The sequence below is a fragment of the Uloborus diversus genome, chromosome 2 (assembly GCF_026930045.1).
Source record: "Uloborus diversus isolate 005 chromosome 2, Udiv.v.3.1, whole genome shotgun sequence".
Classification (NCBI taxonomy): domain Eukaryota; kingdom Metazoa; phylum Arthropoda; class Arachnida; order Araneae; family Uloboridae; genus Uloborus; species Uloborus diversus.
Genome location: NC_072732.1, coordinates 18,151,225 through 18,165,721, shown reverse-complemented (window position 1 = coordinate 18,165,721; position 14,497 = coordinate 18,151,225). Strand labels below are relative to the sequence as shown.

General features: G+C 31.8%; 1 protein-coding gene across 2 annotated transcripts in view; it reads right to left on the bottom strand.

Moving 5' to 3' along the window:
- The window catches only part of LOC129216887 (WW domain-containing adapter protein with coiled-coil-like), a 67,398-nt gene that overhangs the window by 30,118 nt on the left and 22,783 nt on the right, over window positions 1-14,497 (bottom strand). For both annotated transcript variants that reach the window (XM_054851103.1, XM_054851102.1), the window contains exons 5-8: window positions 11,779-11,909; window positions 9,599-9,684; window positions 6,634-6,915; window positions 1,700-1,768 (exon numbers count right to left, since the gene is read on the bottom strand). In XM_054851103.1, the coding sequence (XP_054707078.1) occupies window positions 1,700-1,768; window positions 6,634-6,915; window positions 9,599-9,684; window positions 11,779-11,909 (568 nt within the window). The remainder of the gene's footprint in view (window positions 1-1,699; window positions 1,769-6,633; window positions 6,916-9,598; window positions 9,685-11,778; window positions 11,910-14,497) is intronic.

Genomic DNA, 14,497 nt, shown 5'->3' with positions numbered 1-14,497 from the left:
TATTCAAATAATCCCTTTACCTAAAATTACATTATTATTTATTTTATTTAAATTAAATGAGTGACCAGGAATTACCCCGGATCGGGGCAATTATGGGTCACACATGGAGCAAATATGGGTCACCCCCTTTTTTTAAAGTAATCCATGTCAAAAGTAACTAACTATTCTAAATTATCATTTCTTAGTCCACTAAGAGACTTTTTAATGACAAAAAGTTGTATTTAAAAAACAGTAGGTGCTATGGGGTCTTCTGGCCATCGAGTACAAACAAAGAAACACCGTTACCTTTATATATATAGATTCTGGAGAGGGCCCTCAAGTCTCTTCTCCTCCTAACATCTTCAAAGATTGCCTAAAACTGTGTTTCCAGTTATACAATTGCAAAAAATTTCCGTCGGACAGCCCCCTCCTCTTAACATAATTGGAGATAACATGTGCGTTTTTGAGCGCCCACGAACCCTTCACCCTTAATATAAAAGATAGAATGCATTTCTAAAATTACAAATCAAGAAAATTTTCTGGAATGGATACTCAAATCTCATGTTCCCCTGACATCATCAAAGATTGTCTAAAACTGTATTTCCAGTACTTCAATTTTGAAAAACAGATGGGGGAGCATGCCCAAACCTCTTCTCCCGTAATATTACCAAAAATCGTCTAAAATGCATTTTTAAGATTACAAATTCAAAAATTTTCCGAGAGAGAGAGACCTCTAGACCCCCTTATTCTGGAGATAATATTTTACTTAGGTAGGACTAGGTCAATACTTAGATCTAGTAATGGCTTCTCCTTAAACCAGAAGCTGAAAAACATTCACTTTCCCTGTATTCAAAAATATGTTAAGTAATTAAGAGGCCGCTAATTTCATATGCTTTTAGATCTCGCGACGGCCCTCTTTATATAAAATATTATATATCTGTGCATGAGGAACAGCAAATTTTCATTTTGCCAAGGGCACCAAAATCGTTGCTACACCTCTGAAGGTGACAGCCACCACATGTTGATTTTTTGCCAAATTTTACCATTAAAATTATACATTTACAAAAATTTATAACCTAAACATCTTTAAGCAATTTTCAAACTGCTAATATTTTCTAAAATCCACATTCATTAAAGATAAACACTGATAAAAAAACAAATTCTTAAGAACCAATTTGGATGCAAATATATTGAAACCTTTTAATGGCAGTAGCAAAATGAAGTTCCTGCAAATTAATGCAGAAAAAAATAATGGTAGAGGTAGAATCACATAGTAGACAAAAATGTGTTACAGAAGCAGATGCAACAAATATCAAAGTGGGTAAAAAGTCTGTAAAACGTGTGATTTTTAAGGGTAATCCCCATAAGATGGTGGGTATGTAAAGCATTGTACATGCATAAGTACAAGGTTGATGCATAAGTGATTATAAAATAAAAGCAAAATCATCCGATTTGGTTAGCCAAATTTTAGTCAGCATGAGCAGAATCACTATTTATGGGGGGAGGGGGACTGTAAATATGAGCAAATGTTAGCAATTAATCAACCTTTTATGTTTGTTTGCTTATACTTTCAGTTCTCGTCCAACTATGACATAGCATACAAGATTTTCATTATTAATGCATTCTGGAAAGTAATAAAGCACTAAAACATCAACTAGAGATTTTTATTTATTCTATTTATTTATTTTATTATCATTTTTTTAATAAAATATGGCCTTACCAGTAGTGGTTTGAGTTAAATTAGCAACTTGTTTGGTTAACTGCAAAGCTTGTTGTATTGTTCTCAAAGCTGTAATAAAAAAGGAAATAGTTTTATAAACATTTCACTATTTAAAACAATAAGTATGAGCAAAAATGCCACAGTTGTGATATTGATACAGCTCCAATTTTATTCACAAAATTACACCCGATTTTTCCAGAACTATTTCAAAGCTGGCTTAACAGAATCAAACAATGCATCCAGAAGTGTATAGTACAAAGAGTAACGTTGAAATCTATGCAGGGTTGCTATTCATTTCTAGGGAAAAGATGCCCGTGTTTTCACTGTATGAATATGCAGTACTACAAATAACAAATAAGGATAGTCACATTAGAACATCAATATCCTGATAGTTTTGAGGTGCCTCATGTGAGTTTGCACACATTGAGTTGTACACATTTTGGAAAATATTACGTTTAAAACAACATTAAACCCTGGCTGGACATGATTTAATTCATCGTTCCTTCACGTTGATGAGCGATTGCCCTGATCATGTGACCACAATTTTGGAAGCTCAGCTTTAATGTGTTCTTTTTTTTTGTTGTAAATGTACCTTCAGGGCTGCCACTGAGTTATAGTTCTAAAAATAGTCGTTTTAGTAGTTTTTTTAATCAAAGATAGTCGTCAAACAAGGAAAATAGTATCTAAAATAGTCTCTCATTTTTTTAACAGTATTAATATTAAATTATGCCACAAAAACTTTGAGGAATAGACATATCTCAGCTGCATGATATATGAGCGGTGTCTACTAGACAAGTGGAGCTCTCTCCAGTTGCACACAAATGGTGTTCCCTACATGGTTTCCGACAAATTTTATTTCAGTAATAAGATTGTAAAAGTTGTGCATTAGAGATATTTATAAAATGATGAGAACATTACAGCCGGTAATTACTTTTTTTAAATGTCTCAAAACATAATAGTTTGGAAAAAAAAATTTTTTTTGTTCTTTCAAGTACTAACTAGCCACTTTTCTGTCTCAAAGGAAGTAACTTTTCATCCCTCCTACTCTGTATACCCATAAAAAAAAAGAAAATTTTTGCAAATTTTCACTATATGATATGATGGATAACCCATGGATGGTTTGTCTGTTAAAGAACCATCTGCTGCTGTCTACCAGATGGCACCATGGAAAGGAAAGTGACACAGCTCAAAAACATTGCATTGGAGAAAATCAAGGTTTTACGCTTTAGTAGTTTCAAGCAATTGAGTCTCCAATATTACAATACAAGCAAAAGAATTATAATTTGATGTTTACTGGTTAGTTTTTGTTGTTTAAATTAGTAATGCATACTTAGTGTTCAAAAGTATATGTTCTAGTTTATAAAAAATTGAAATGATGTATCCCTATTGATTATATTGTTCATACGCAACCACGCACCAATTAAGTAAGCTAACTTTGAGTGAGTTTTGTGGCAAGGAAAGAGTGTTTAATTTAAATTTTAAGTCAATATTTATTACACTTTACGCAAATTTTGAGTTATGTCACATTCCTTGCCAGGGTACGATATGTCAATTCCAGTTAAACTTTTCTGTTTCAAAATCTGCTAACACACTCTAGTTATTTTTATTTTATAAGGTACAACAGACTTTTAAATTAAAAAAAATCTCTAGACAGTTACTGAATTCACGATCACTTACGCATATAAAGCACTCAAAAACTCTTATTTACATGAACACATTAAAGTTTATTTACATTTACACTAAAAAGAAAATAATGAAAAAAAAAAAAAGACACCATCGGTATGTCGTCGCCTCAGAGCATCATTAAGACATCTATTCCCAGGAATAACACTAAGATATCCTACTGTTGCTCTGAGGCGATGATATGTTTATTAAATAATACAAGGCTAAGATTAGCACCCACATAATTGTAATGGTCATTAATATAGCATATGGTTGAAAAAATTTAACAAGTCATCCCCAAAACCTTTCATAGTTAATAAAGTTAAAATGTATTTACAAATGTGAAGCAAATAAGATATTGCATAAGTATGTGTTAATAACACACTGTAGTATTTAATATGGTACATCAGGCTTTTAAATCACACACACAAAAAAAATGCTTCACTCTATTAAATTTACTATCACTTTTGCAGAGAAAACAATTGTTAGCTTTTATAAAATTAAAATACTAATAATAATGATAAGACTAAATACTCTATGTTCATTAAATAACATTCTCCGAATATTGTAGCTGCAGAGAACAACAAGTAGAGAAAAACGGTAGGATTGCCAGAAAATAACAATCCAGAGTAACCTAAAATACCGTCTTTGCCCCTTTAAACTTTGTTTTGCCATTGAATCAGTTATACTACATATTTCCCTCCCAACCAAGAAGTACAAGATACAAGATTGTAATTGCCAATCCCCAAAACCGAAACTTAATTCCCCATCACAACGTTATTATTGTTATTCTGAGGTTATTATTGTTCTTCTTACTGGCAAGAAATCGGGTGCCTGATGGTGCCAGGAGAAAAAATTTAAAAAGGGCTGTTTTAATTATTCTTGGCAATAAATAAGGCCGAGATAGCCCATTTGGCGGCTTTTCGCGTAATTCAGCAGACCCAGAGTGAGTTCAAAATTAGAAAAGTTCGGCCGATGATACTTGAAGTTGAAGCTTTTTTTTTTTTTTACACCCCTCGTATTTTTTACATTTTAGTCGCTTTTAGGTCAAAATAGTAGCATTTTTTTTACAAAATAGTCGTTTTTGGCTTAATTCAAGTTGAAATAGTTGTCATAGTCTGCAACCTTCAAAGTAGTCACAATAGTCACTTTTTTAGTCTGCAGTAGCAGCCCTGTATCTTAATGTAGATGCTAGATAGCACATGTGTGACATGAAAGTCTTTGAATAAATGAGTGAATAGAATGACTTACATTAATGACCACATGGCACAACAGTTTGAGGCAAAAAAAAAAAAAAATAATAATAACGATAATAAACAAATAAAATAATGGGAAGAAGACAAGAATCTGTTAAAACTGAAATAGTATGTTCATAATAATTTTTTTTAATAAAAGGAAGAGATTTCTCTACAACATTCATTACTCACACCTAAAAGATAGAAAACAGCAAGAGGCAGAACAAACAATTTGACAACTAACCTCATGCTTTCTATATTAAATTTTAATAAAATAAAAAATTCCTGTCAAATATAACATTAAACAATTTTCGTTTTCCTGATAAGCAATTTTAATGATTACTTTGGTAACCCTGTAAATGAGTTAGCTCTTCAATTATCAGACATGTCAGTGTCAGTAAGTGTAGATAATTTGAGATACTTTATTTAATATGAACCCATACTTGAATTATTAAACTAGTTCAATTTTAGCATATTGTTGACTATTCGGTAAACAACATTAAGTTAAGAAACATTCCTTTCAATCACTGCAATTAATTGACCTCACAGTTTGTTATTTCATGAAATAAGCAATTTTTCAATTGAAAATTTGCAAGAATAAACACGCTATAAGAGTTCATAGGTCTGTAAAATCAATGGTTGAGTACTGCAACTACTTAACCACTTTAGTTGAAAATTAAAAAAAAAAGTCTTATTAACTAAACAAAATTTTGAAGCGGTAGTTTAACAATAAAATCAAATCTTCATTCTCCAAACATTTTGAAGAGTTTTCTGGAAGCGGTATGAAGAAACACTGAATTTTAGTTACCTGGTTGTATTACTCACCCCACAAAATAACCTTTGCTATTTTTCATAATAATTTGAATATTTAAAGCGACTTTGAAACTTGAAAGCTCAAAACTGCAGTTTTGGACTTGGGGACTTTTGCTTAAATGCTGACAATATACACTATCTCACCATAGGCGGATTTAGGACAGAGTTCCTGGGGGGGCAGGATTTATTTTTTTTTTTTGGAGCAACATTTTTAATTCCCCCCCCCCCCCCTCCCAAGTTTTTGTCTGTTTTCTGCGATGCGTAAGGCCATTCTTTAATTTTTATGTGTCGTTTTCATTACTGTGTGTAATCATGCTGTCCTTTTTAAATTGACCTTAAAAGAGAGGGGGCTGGTATTAAGAGAGTAACGCAGTGCTCCCTTTTAAGTGGGATATAGAATATCTCCAGTTTTAGGGGCCCGGGGGTTACTCCCCCGGAGGAAATTATCTAAAATGGATATAAAATTCTACATTTTGAAGTCTTATAAGGGTTAATTGGAAATAATAGGCAAATAATTTTTTTTAAAGACATAGGCTTTAAAAGTGCTTTGTGATGCATGTTAATACTTTAAAAGAAATGGTGCACAGATTTAGAGAATAGGTATCAAGAGAGTAACATACTACCCATTTGAACAATTCTTAATTTATACACTTGAAAAGAAATAAAATTGAAGCACACTTTGCTTAGGAGTTTCAAAGACTTGTCTAATTATTTTCAAGGTTTGGTTGGTTAGATTGGGTTTTTCATTCAAGAGCCCTTGTAAGCTATACTGCGCCAATTCTTTTCAGGGATTTTAGAACCTATCAATAATTTGCACTTTCCAGCCTCTGAAATTGAGTAGTAGATTATACATTTGTACAGTAGTGTTCAATCTTTGTAAGAAACGGCTATTTTAAGTTTAAAAGAAAAAATAAACTTTAATTTCCTATTCGAAAAAGAAAAAAAAAATCATGATTTTTTTTTGTAAGATTTTGGAAGATAAGTTGCTATATAAACTCTTCCCAAAACTGGGGAGCATTGTCCCCTTTGCCCCCCCCCCCCTAAAAATCCACCCATGCTCTTCTGAACTATTCAAAAACGAAAAAATAATGTTTTGTTTTTTTTTTTAATTTTTGGAAGATGTGGTTACTACATTAAGTCCTCCCAAAACTGGAGGGGCATTGCCCCCTCTGACCCCCCATAAATCCGCCCATGTATCTCACTGCTGGGTAGTTTTTCACTTGCCTTCCTGAGGAGAGAGTTCCGAGAGGTTAGGTAGTCCTTTCGTTCCGGCAAGCTGGGAGATGAGCTTGGGCAGGTTGGCGAGAGTTACTTGAGATGGGGAAAGCAGGTGGGCCCCCACCTGCGCATTGGAAGGAGTTGCGCCAGAACTAGTAGTTGTAGTGTTTGAGGCAGTAGTCGAGGTGGCGGTGGTCGTCTGAGTGCGAGTATGCGAACCTGACTCCGTATGACTTGATTCACTATTTTCTGTCAAGCTCTCTGTTGAATCTTGATGAGAATGGGCATCTGCAATATACATAAAGAAAAACATCCTAACTAAATCATTGAGAGTAAAATGATTATAGAAAATGGCTAACACTAGGACTGGAGGGTAAGTATATTCCTTCAAAATGCACACAATCAACTAATGGCTTCCAACAGATTTTTAGTTTGTCCTAAGGGGTAAAAAAGGGACCTGAATTCTAGAAGAAAAAAAAAGACCTTCATCTTAACAAAAACATCTTAACTAAATCATTGAAAGTAAAATGATTATAGAAAATGGCTAACAGGACTCAAGGGTAAGTAGATTCCTTCAAAATGCACACAATCAACTAATGGCATCCAACAGATTTTTAGTTTGTCCTAAGGGGTAAAAAAGGGACCTGAATTCTAGAAAAAAAAAAAAGACCTTCATCTTAACACCAAAAGGTTAAAATTAAGGATGCACTGATTAATCAGCAGCTATCGGGCATTTTATCAATTATCTATAATTGGCCAATTTTAACCAGTTGGCTGATTTTTTAAAATATTTTTTTAAATTATTAAAACCACTTGTTGTTTAGAACAATTATCTATGCTGAAAGAATGTTAGCCAATTAATTGACTGAAAAATTATTTTTTTAATAAAACTACTTCTGCTTATAACAAGAAACTACAGTCGAGCCCACTTAATGGAATAGCCAATTTACCAATAAAAATTTCAATGAGTGGAATATGTCATAATCTGGGATCAAAATGACCAATTACAATCGTTTGGTACATTGAAAATGTATTACATCAAGCCAGGTATTCTTTTAATTGATATTGTAATAAGCAGGCTGGACTGTGCTGGATGAATTTATTACACCTAATCAAGAGTTTTCAACTTTAGTTATCATGCCTCCATTTAAAATTTACAAACTACCGCACCACAGTAGGGTAAACACTTTTTTTTTAATGAATAAAAGAGATGACTGGAAAATTTAAAATAAATTTGAAATTTTAAAGGAAAAAAAGGACTAGTTGAGAGCCCTGAATTAATGATTAGCAACTTCTAATGCATATGGTTTTTAAAAAGCTCTTAAGTCAAGATTTTTTCACTCTTCTCAGAGCTTTAAAAGCATCAGTTATTCTTATTTCAAAAACAATATTTACAAATTTTTGTTTAAATATACCCATTTCTGAACTTGTACTTCGTATGAGCAACTTTGTAAGATGCAAAGTAGGTGGCAACAGGGATGTGCCGACCAAAAGTAGAGCAATCTTGGGAGCAGGAAAATGGTAGGTTTGAAGCAGCTTGGAGCAGTAAAACGGACTTTGGAGCAGCTTGGAGCAGTAAAATTGCAAATTTGGAGCAGCTTGCAGCAGCAAAAATTTTAATTTTGCATCAATTTGGAGTAACTATGTATATTTCACACACAGAAACATGTGTGACATAATAACAAAAAAGGAGACGAGGGATGCAAAACCACCATAACTCCAACTACTAATTTATTATTATTGCTATTGTTTATTTCTCTTTTTTTTTTTTTTTTTGGTCTAATATTTTTCTCAAAAGACTGGTCCTGTCCTGCTCTACTTTTTTTCTTACACTTTTTCTGATTTAAATTTAGTTCACACATTTATTTTGCTTAACACATCACTGCTTTAGTGCACATTTAAGTTATAGTGCTTTGATACCTATTTTTAAAATTCGTTTGCTTCATAAAACTCAAAAACATTCAAAAAGGCTAAAAAAAGAAAGCAAAAAAGAATGGTTAAATTTAAAAGCTTTACCTCAGGAAGTTACAAGTGAGTTTTAAAGAGCTATTAACTAATCTTTTTTTGGGGAGAGGAGGGTGTAATTTATTGGTTTAACATTATATATATCTATATATATATATTATATACTGAACTACTTGATTAACAAATCTGAAGATCAAGCGAAGGCAACATTAAAACCATTTATTTTTAACTGTTTGATATTGAATTACAAAATTAATAATGAAATTACAATGAAAAAAAATGATTTTGAGAAATGACGTCATAAGAAAAGGAATTTAAAAATGCATGTGAAAAAAATAGGAGAAATGTTAAAAAAAATAATAAATAAATAAAAAAATTTAGAGACAGGCTAAGAATATGGAAAAAATGAGAGTAGGAAATTTCAAGAAACCTAAGATTGAAAACTGATGAACAATATTGTTTTTCACAGATGGCACTCGCTTAGTTCAATTTGGAATCAATTGGATTGAAATTTTTGAGTGGGTGTGGCAAGAAGATGAACTTACAAGTCCTCTTATTCTAAAAACAAAAAATAAGAATGGTTGAAAATAATGGTCAATATAAAATATTTCAAGTCAAAGGAACAGAATCACATAATAAATTAAAATGATCAGAGTTTTTCAAAAGCGGATGCAATCGGATTTTAAAATGCGAAAAAAATCGGGACCAAATCAAAATAATCCTAAAAACAACTTCCAAATGCATTTCCTTGATAATAATCTGGAAGAACTGCCAAATATGTTGAAGGAACTGCAACATTACATGCAAAATCTCGCTTTTGGCGCTAGTTTGTCCGATTTAGCGGTCTTTTAGGGCAGTTTGTCGCTGGATCGGCAATTGGCGCAGTTACGCTCAATTGGCGCAGCTGGCACATCTCCGTGGCAACCCTCCAAAATCTGATGTGGAATAAACTTTGAAAAACAAGGAGAAAAGTAAATAGAAAATCCCATGTGAAGTGAATACTCACTTTTTCCACCAGTTCCAATGCCCCTCTCATGACCTTTTTCCTTTACTCGGTTTTGGTCATAATTTAATCGAGCAAGGTTTTGTTGTCTGAAATTAAGAAATTTAAGAGTTAAAATATTTATGAGCAATCTTATACTTTATGTTGCTCTTAAAAATAGAATGAGAATTACGGTAGAATCTTAAAACCAACTATTAAAAGATATGTTACGTGAAACAGTCCTACAGTAAATGTCAAGCAAACATGCAATTCACAGAGAATGAAAATAAAACACAGAATGAAAATAAAAAAGTGGCTGGTAACATTTTGTTTGTTATTCACTAAGATTTTGAATAGGATAACAATTGTTAAGGTCTGTACTGCCCATGGTACCATAGAATAGTAGCCAATCATGGACATAATAACAACAGAACAGGATAACACAGATTGAAACATATTATAAATTATTGAATTAACATTTTATTAGTTTTACATCTGCATATAATGTATAGCTCTAATATTTATTACTTCGCAAATGAAAGACAAAATATGCATATCTGATTCAGAATTAAATTTTATGAAAGTATCTCAAGTTCATTTCAGTTAGAAATCAAAGACTGGTAAATATAAAAGTATTGTGTGTGATGTTCTGAATACATCAACCGATCCAAAGCAAATCAATATTAAAAAACATTACTTTTCAAAAATATCTAGAAGACTCACATTGAAGACTACTAACAAAGTGAACCTCCAGTGCGATAGGGTCATAACTCAAAAAAAAAAAAAGGAAATTAAAATAGCAGTAAATTCAGAACTAAATGTGGTTTACTTAGTTCTTCAAAGTGGCGACAATTTGGGGGAGGGGGGAGGAGCACCCCCCCCCCCCCCACCCTTTGTGGAAAACTTATTAATTTTACTTTCTAATTTAGAAACCAAAACTAGAAATTATAAAAAAAGCAGAAATGTCAAAATTTTCAGATCATAATTATTTGTTTTACTTTGTATATCGGTTTACGAAACATTATTTAGCACAAGTAGTAACTTTTAGTTTATGTTTAGAAATTAGAAATCATTTGTTTGACTTAAACAAGTCATACTTGCTTAATGAAATTATTAATAAGCGATTGCGACATCTCAAAATACTTTGTGGTAGAGAATGTAAGTCTAATTCATGTCAAAGTTTTTCTTCGGGAAAAGTTATTGTGCACATAATTCTTCAAAACCTTAATAAACACGTAAGTTAAGCTCTTAAATTTACATCAATTACCACTATGTTCTCAAAACCAGCCTTAGCAAAATTTTGTAGCCCCCCCCCCCCCTTTTCTTGCTGCCGCTAAAAATCCAATAGCATTTAGTTGTCTCTCCCCCCCCCCCCCCCCACACACACACTTTTCAGTCCCAATCGCCACCTCTGCTTCTTTATGTGCTGATGTCAAGTTTTCACGCAACGATTTATAAATTGTTAAGATAATTCAAATAATAGTTAGAATTGAATAGTTGGAAAATTCCACAATTATTACACAAAATTTTGCATGTGTTTTAAATCAATACCAACGAAAAATTAAAACAATCCAAAACATTATTTCCCCTCAGATAAAAATAAATAACAACAAAATTATGGATAACAAAATTTTTAGATAATTTTAGAAATTTTTCTTGAGAAAGTTCTCTTTTTTTTGCACTAGAGGTACAAAATGAATGGGAAATGCGCAGAACAACCTAAAAAATGAATGTTGAGGATACAGTTTACGATTCTGATGAAGCTGTAAATTATCCAACAGAGTTTTTGAAACCTAGAAAAAATTTATGTGGCAAAGCAAGGTCTGCCACGTCAGCTAATACTTAATATAATCTCAGGATAAGAGCTGTTTTTACACATTGAAGACTAAAACAGGAACAATCTGACTCATTTGTAAAATTACAGAGATTTACTAGAAAATAAAAGAATTTGAAAATTGTCCCTAATAGTTCAATCACCCACTGTGATCATAAAGGAATTTTTATCATAGAATTACATTGCTATGGCTAAATAAAGAATAAGATTTTACATACAATGCAGAAATAACCCGAAAATCGCCAGTTTTGGATTTACATTCATCTGGCTTAAGATACAGATATGGTTTGGTTAATGGATTTGATCTCTAACGTTCTTATTAGTATTAGATGATAAAGAGTTAACTGATTGTAATTTGGAATCAAGCTACCTTTCATATTCAATTAGTTCTTTTGGTTTCTCCCACTGAGATACTTCTGTTTTGCAATTGTAATAATATTTCTTTCCTGAAGAACTGATGTGCTCAGACCAGTCGCTGACCGGAAGTCGCTTCTCTGCCTCCTGAAAGAAAGGCATTTAAATTATAAAACTCTAATATTAATGTTTATAACCAAAACACCTATCAACACTATAAACAAAGATGAAAAGTCAAAGGAGGTTTCAGAAGATGTTATTCAAATACTCTTTCTTACCTTTAAAGCAATTTCATCATTTATTTGCTATTATTATGATTAGATCACACTAAGCAACAAAAAAAGAACTTTTTGTTTCCGACCCGGTTTTAAACAGACAATTCTTACTAATTTTCGGTCGAAAAAAAGAATATGTAAATTAATTTTTTTATTAGCTCTTGTTTTCAAGGTACACAAAAGCCCACAGAAGAAAGATGCATAGCAACCATCCATTAATTTTAAGACAAATTTAAAAAGAAAAAAAAATCCTGTGTAATAAATGTAACTAAATAGGGCCTGTTTTGTTAAGCAATGCTTATTTTACCAAAAGCAGCAGTTGCTTTAAACCTATTGCTGTAAACACTTAGTTTTTGATTGTGTAAGTCAAAGAAGGATCATATCTTGTGACTTATTGCAGCAGTATTTGGCGAGCATTAACTCAGCTAATTGATCCTGATATTTGTGATCCATAGCCGAGATATCTTGATGAAACCTTTTACCATGTTCATAACTCACAGCTCCCTAGTTTTCAGGAAAAACTCCAAGAGAAAATAGAGTTTCAGAGACGTATATTGCCTTATTTTGCACAGAATTTTTTATTGAAGTTAAGTTACTTGACCAACTGTCTTTAGTTATCTTTTCTGCAACTTAGAAATACTTGTAACATACCCTTGAATGCATCCAAGTTGTTTTTCTCATTTTCTCCATAATTTTTATCAAAAACAGTGATTTTCATAATCGTGCGTATTCGAAAGGCCGTTTAAAAATCTCTCCTTTTATTCGTAGTTTCAATATATCTTGGAAATTCACCTCTAAGGTATTGAAAAATCATCTTTGTTCACAGTTTCCTAGAAGTTCTACATTATTCCCATAGAAGAAATGTGGGTGAAAACAGAAACGGGTGGATAAACTAGAGAGTCATTTTAGGTATTTCTCTCTGCAGAATTTAAATTTCATGAAGCTCATTTGGATGTTATGTAGTGAGATTGCCTAACTCAACCAGGGATGGAAGTTTGGAAGATGGTCAGTCCCATGGGAGGTGCTTCTGTCAGGAAAAAAAGCCATTAATAGGATTTCATAACCCTCGTTGGCTCTCAATCTTGAAGCAAGAGGCATTTTTGGTGTTGGATAGTTATTAATATTTAGTAATTTTGAAAGTTAAAATCATTTCATAATTACAGTATTCAATATAGCATTGCAAAACAATTTTTAACTCTTTTAAATAAAAAAGCAAGTTTTTTTAATTGAAATTATTTCAAATGTGTAGTAAGTTTATAGACAAGTTAACCAATAATATAAGAAATGCTTTAAGTTTAAGTTTTTCATTGAATCAACCCTATTGGTGATTCAAGTAGTAGGGAAATCTGGGGAAAAGTGAAATATGGTTAAGATGACCGAGTTTTCTCAATATGAACAAATCGGAAATCTGTTTTGAAAATTACAGTACATAAAGAAAGAACGTTAATAAAACTTGAGTTGAAATAGCATTTTATATTTTTGGCAATAAATTTGAGCCGTCGAAAAAAGTGGAAAATTCAGTTTTTTTTAAGGAGCAAAATGAACAATAAAATATTTTTCTAATGAAATATTTCCTACTTGAATATAAAACATATATTTTATCAAAAGAAATCGGTAAATAAAAGGTTGAATGAATAAATGAAAAGATAATGAAGCAATAAACGAATAATAAAATGAATAAATCAATTAATACAGGAAGAAAAATGAGTCAGTAAAAGAATGAATGAATAAGAAAATAAGTGAATGAATGAATAAGAAAATAAGTGAATGAATGAATAAGAAAAAAAGTGAATGAATGAATAAAAACCAATTTGCCCCATATGTACTTGACTAATTGTACAATTTATTTAAAATACAAATAAGCTTAATATTAACTAAATTAATACAGCACTGAATATTAGGAATTCTCAATTAATATTTAAAATGTTAATACCAAGAACTTTATCATTTTATATTAACAAAAATAATTTTCGACTTACAACAAAAAATTATAACATGAGTATCATTCTTTTTTTTGCATGTATTACCAAATACTTTCATCTTCGGCAGTATTTTTTTCCTTACCGGAATAGACTACATATGGCACTATATAATTAAAATACCAGATAGGTGGACCTAAAAACAGAGTAAATATTTCACCATTTTACTTTGCGACGCTATTTCAATTTGCCCCATGTTCCCTTTGTCACTTCAGAGCAACAGTAGGCTATCTTAGAATTATTCCTGGTATTAGATGTCTTAGTGTTGCCCTGAGGTGATGATATATACCCATCTACTGGATTTAACCCATTTATTTGGGGATTAATAGCCAGGAAGGTGTTTGCCAAATTGTTCAGAAATTATTTTTACAGCTCTTTAAGTTACCTACCCCTTATGTACACCCCACACATGCAGTTAATGACTTTCTTTTCTTGATAAATCTCATTAATAAAAATCAAGAACACAGTTTACATAAACCTA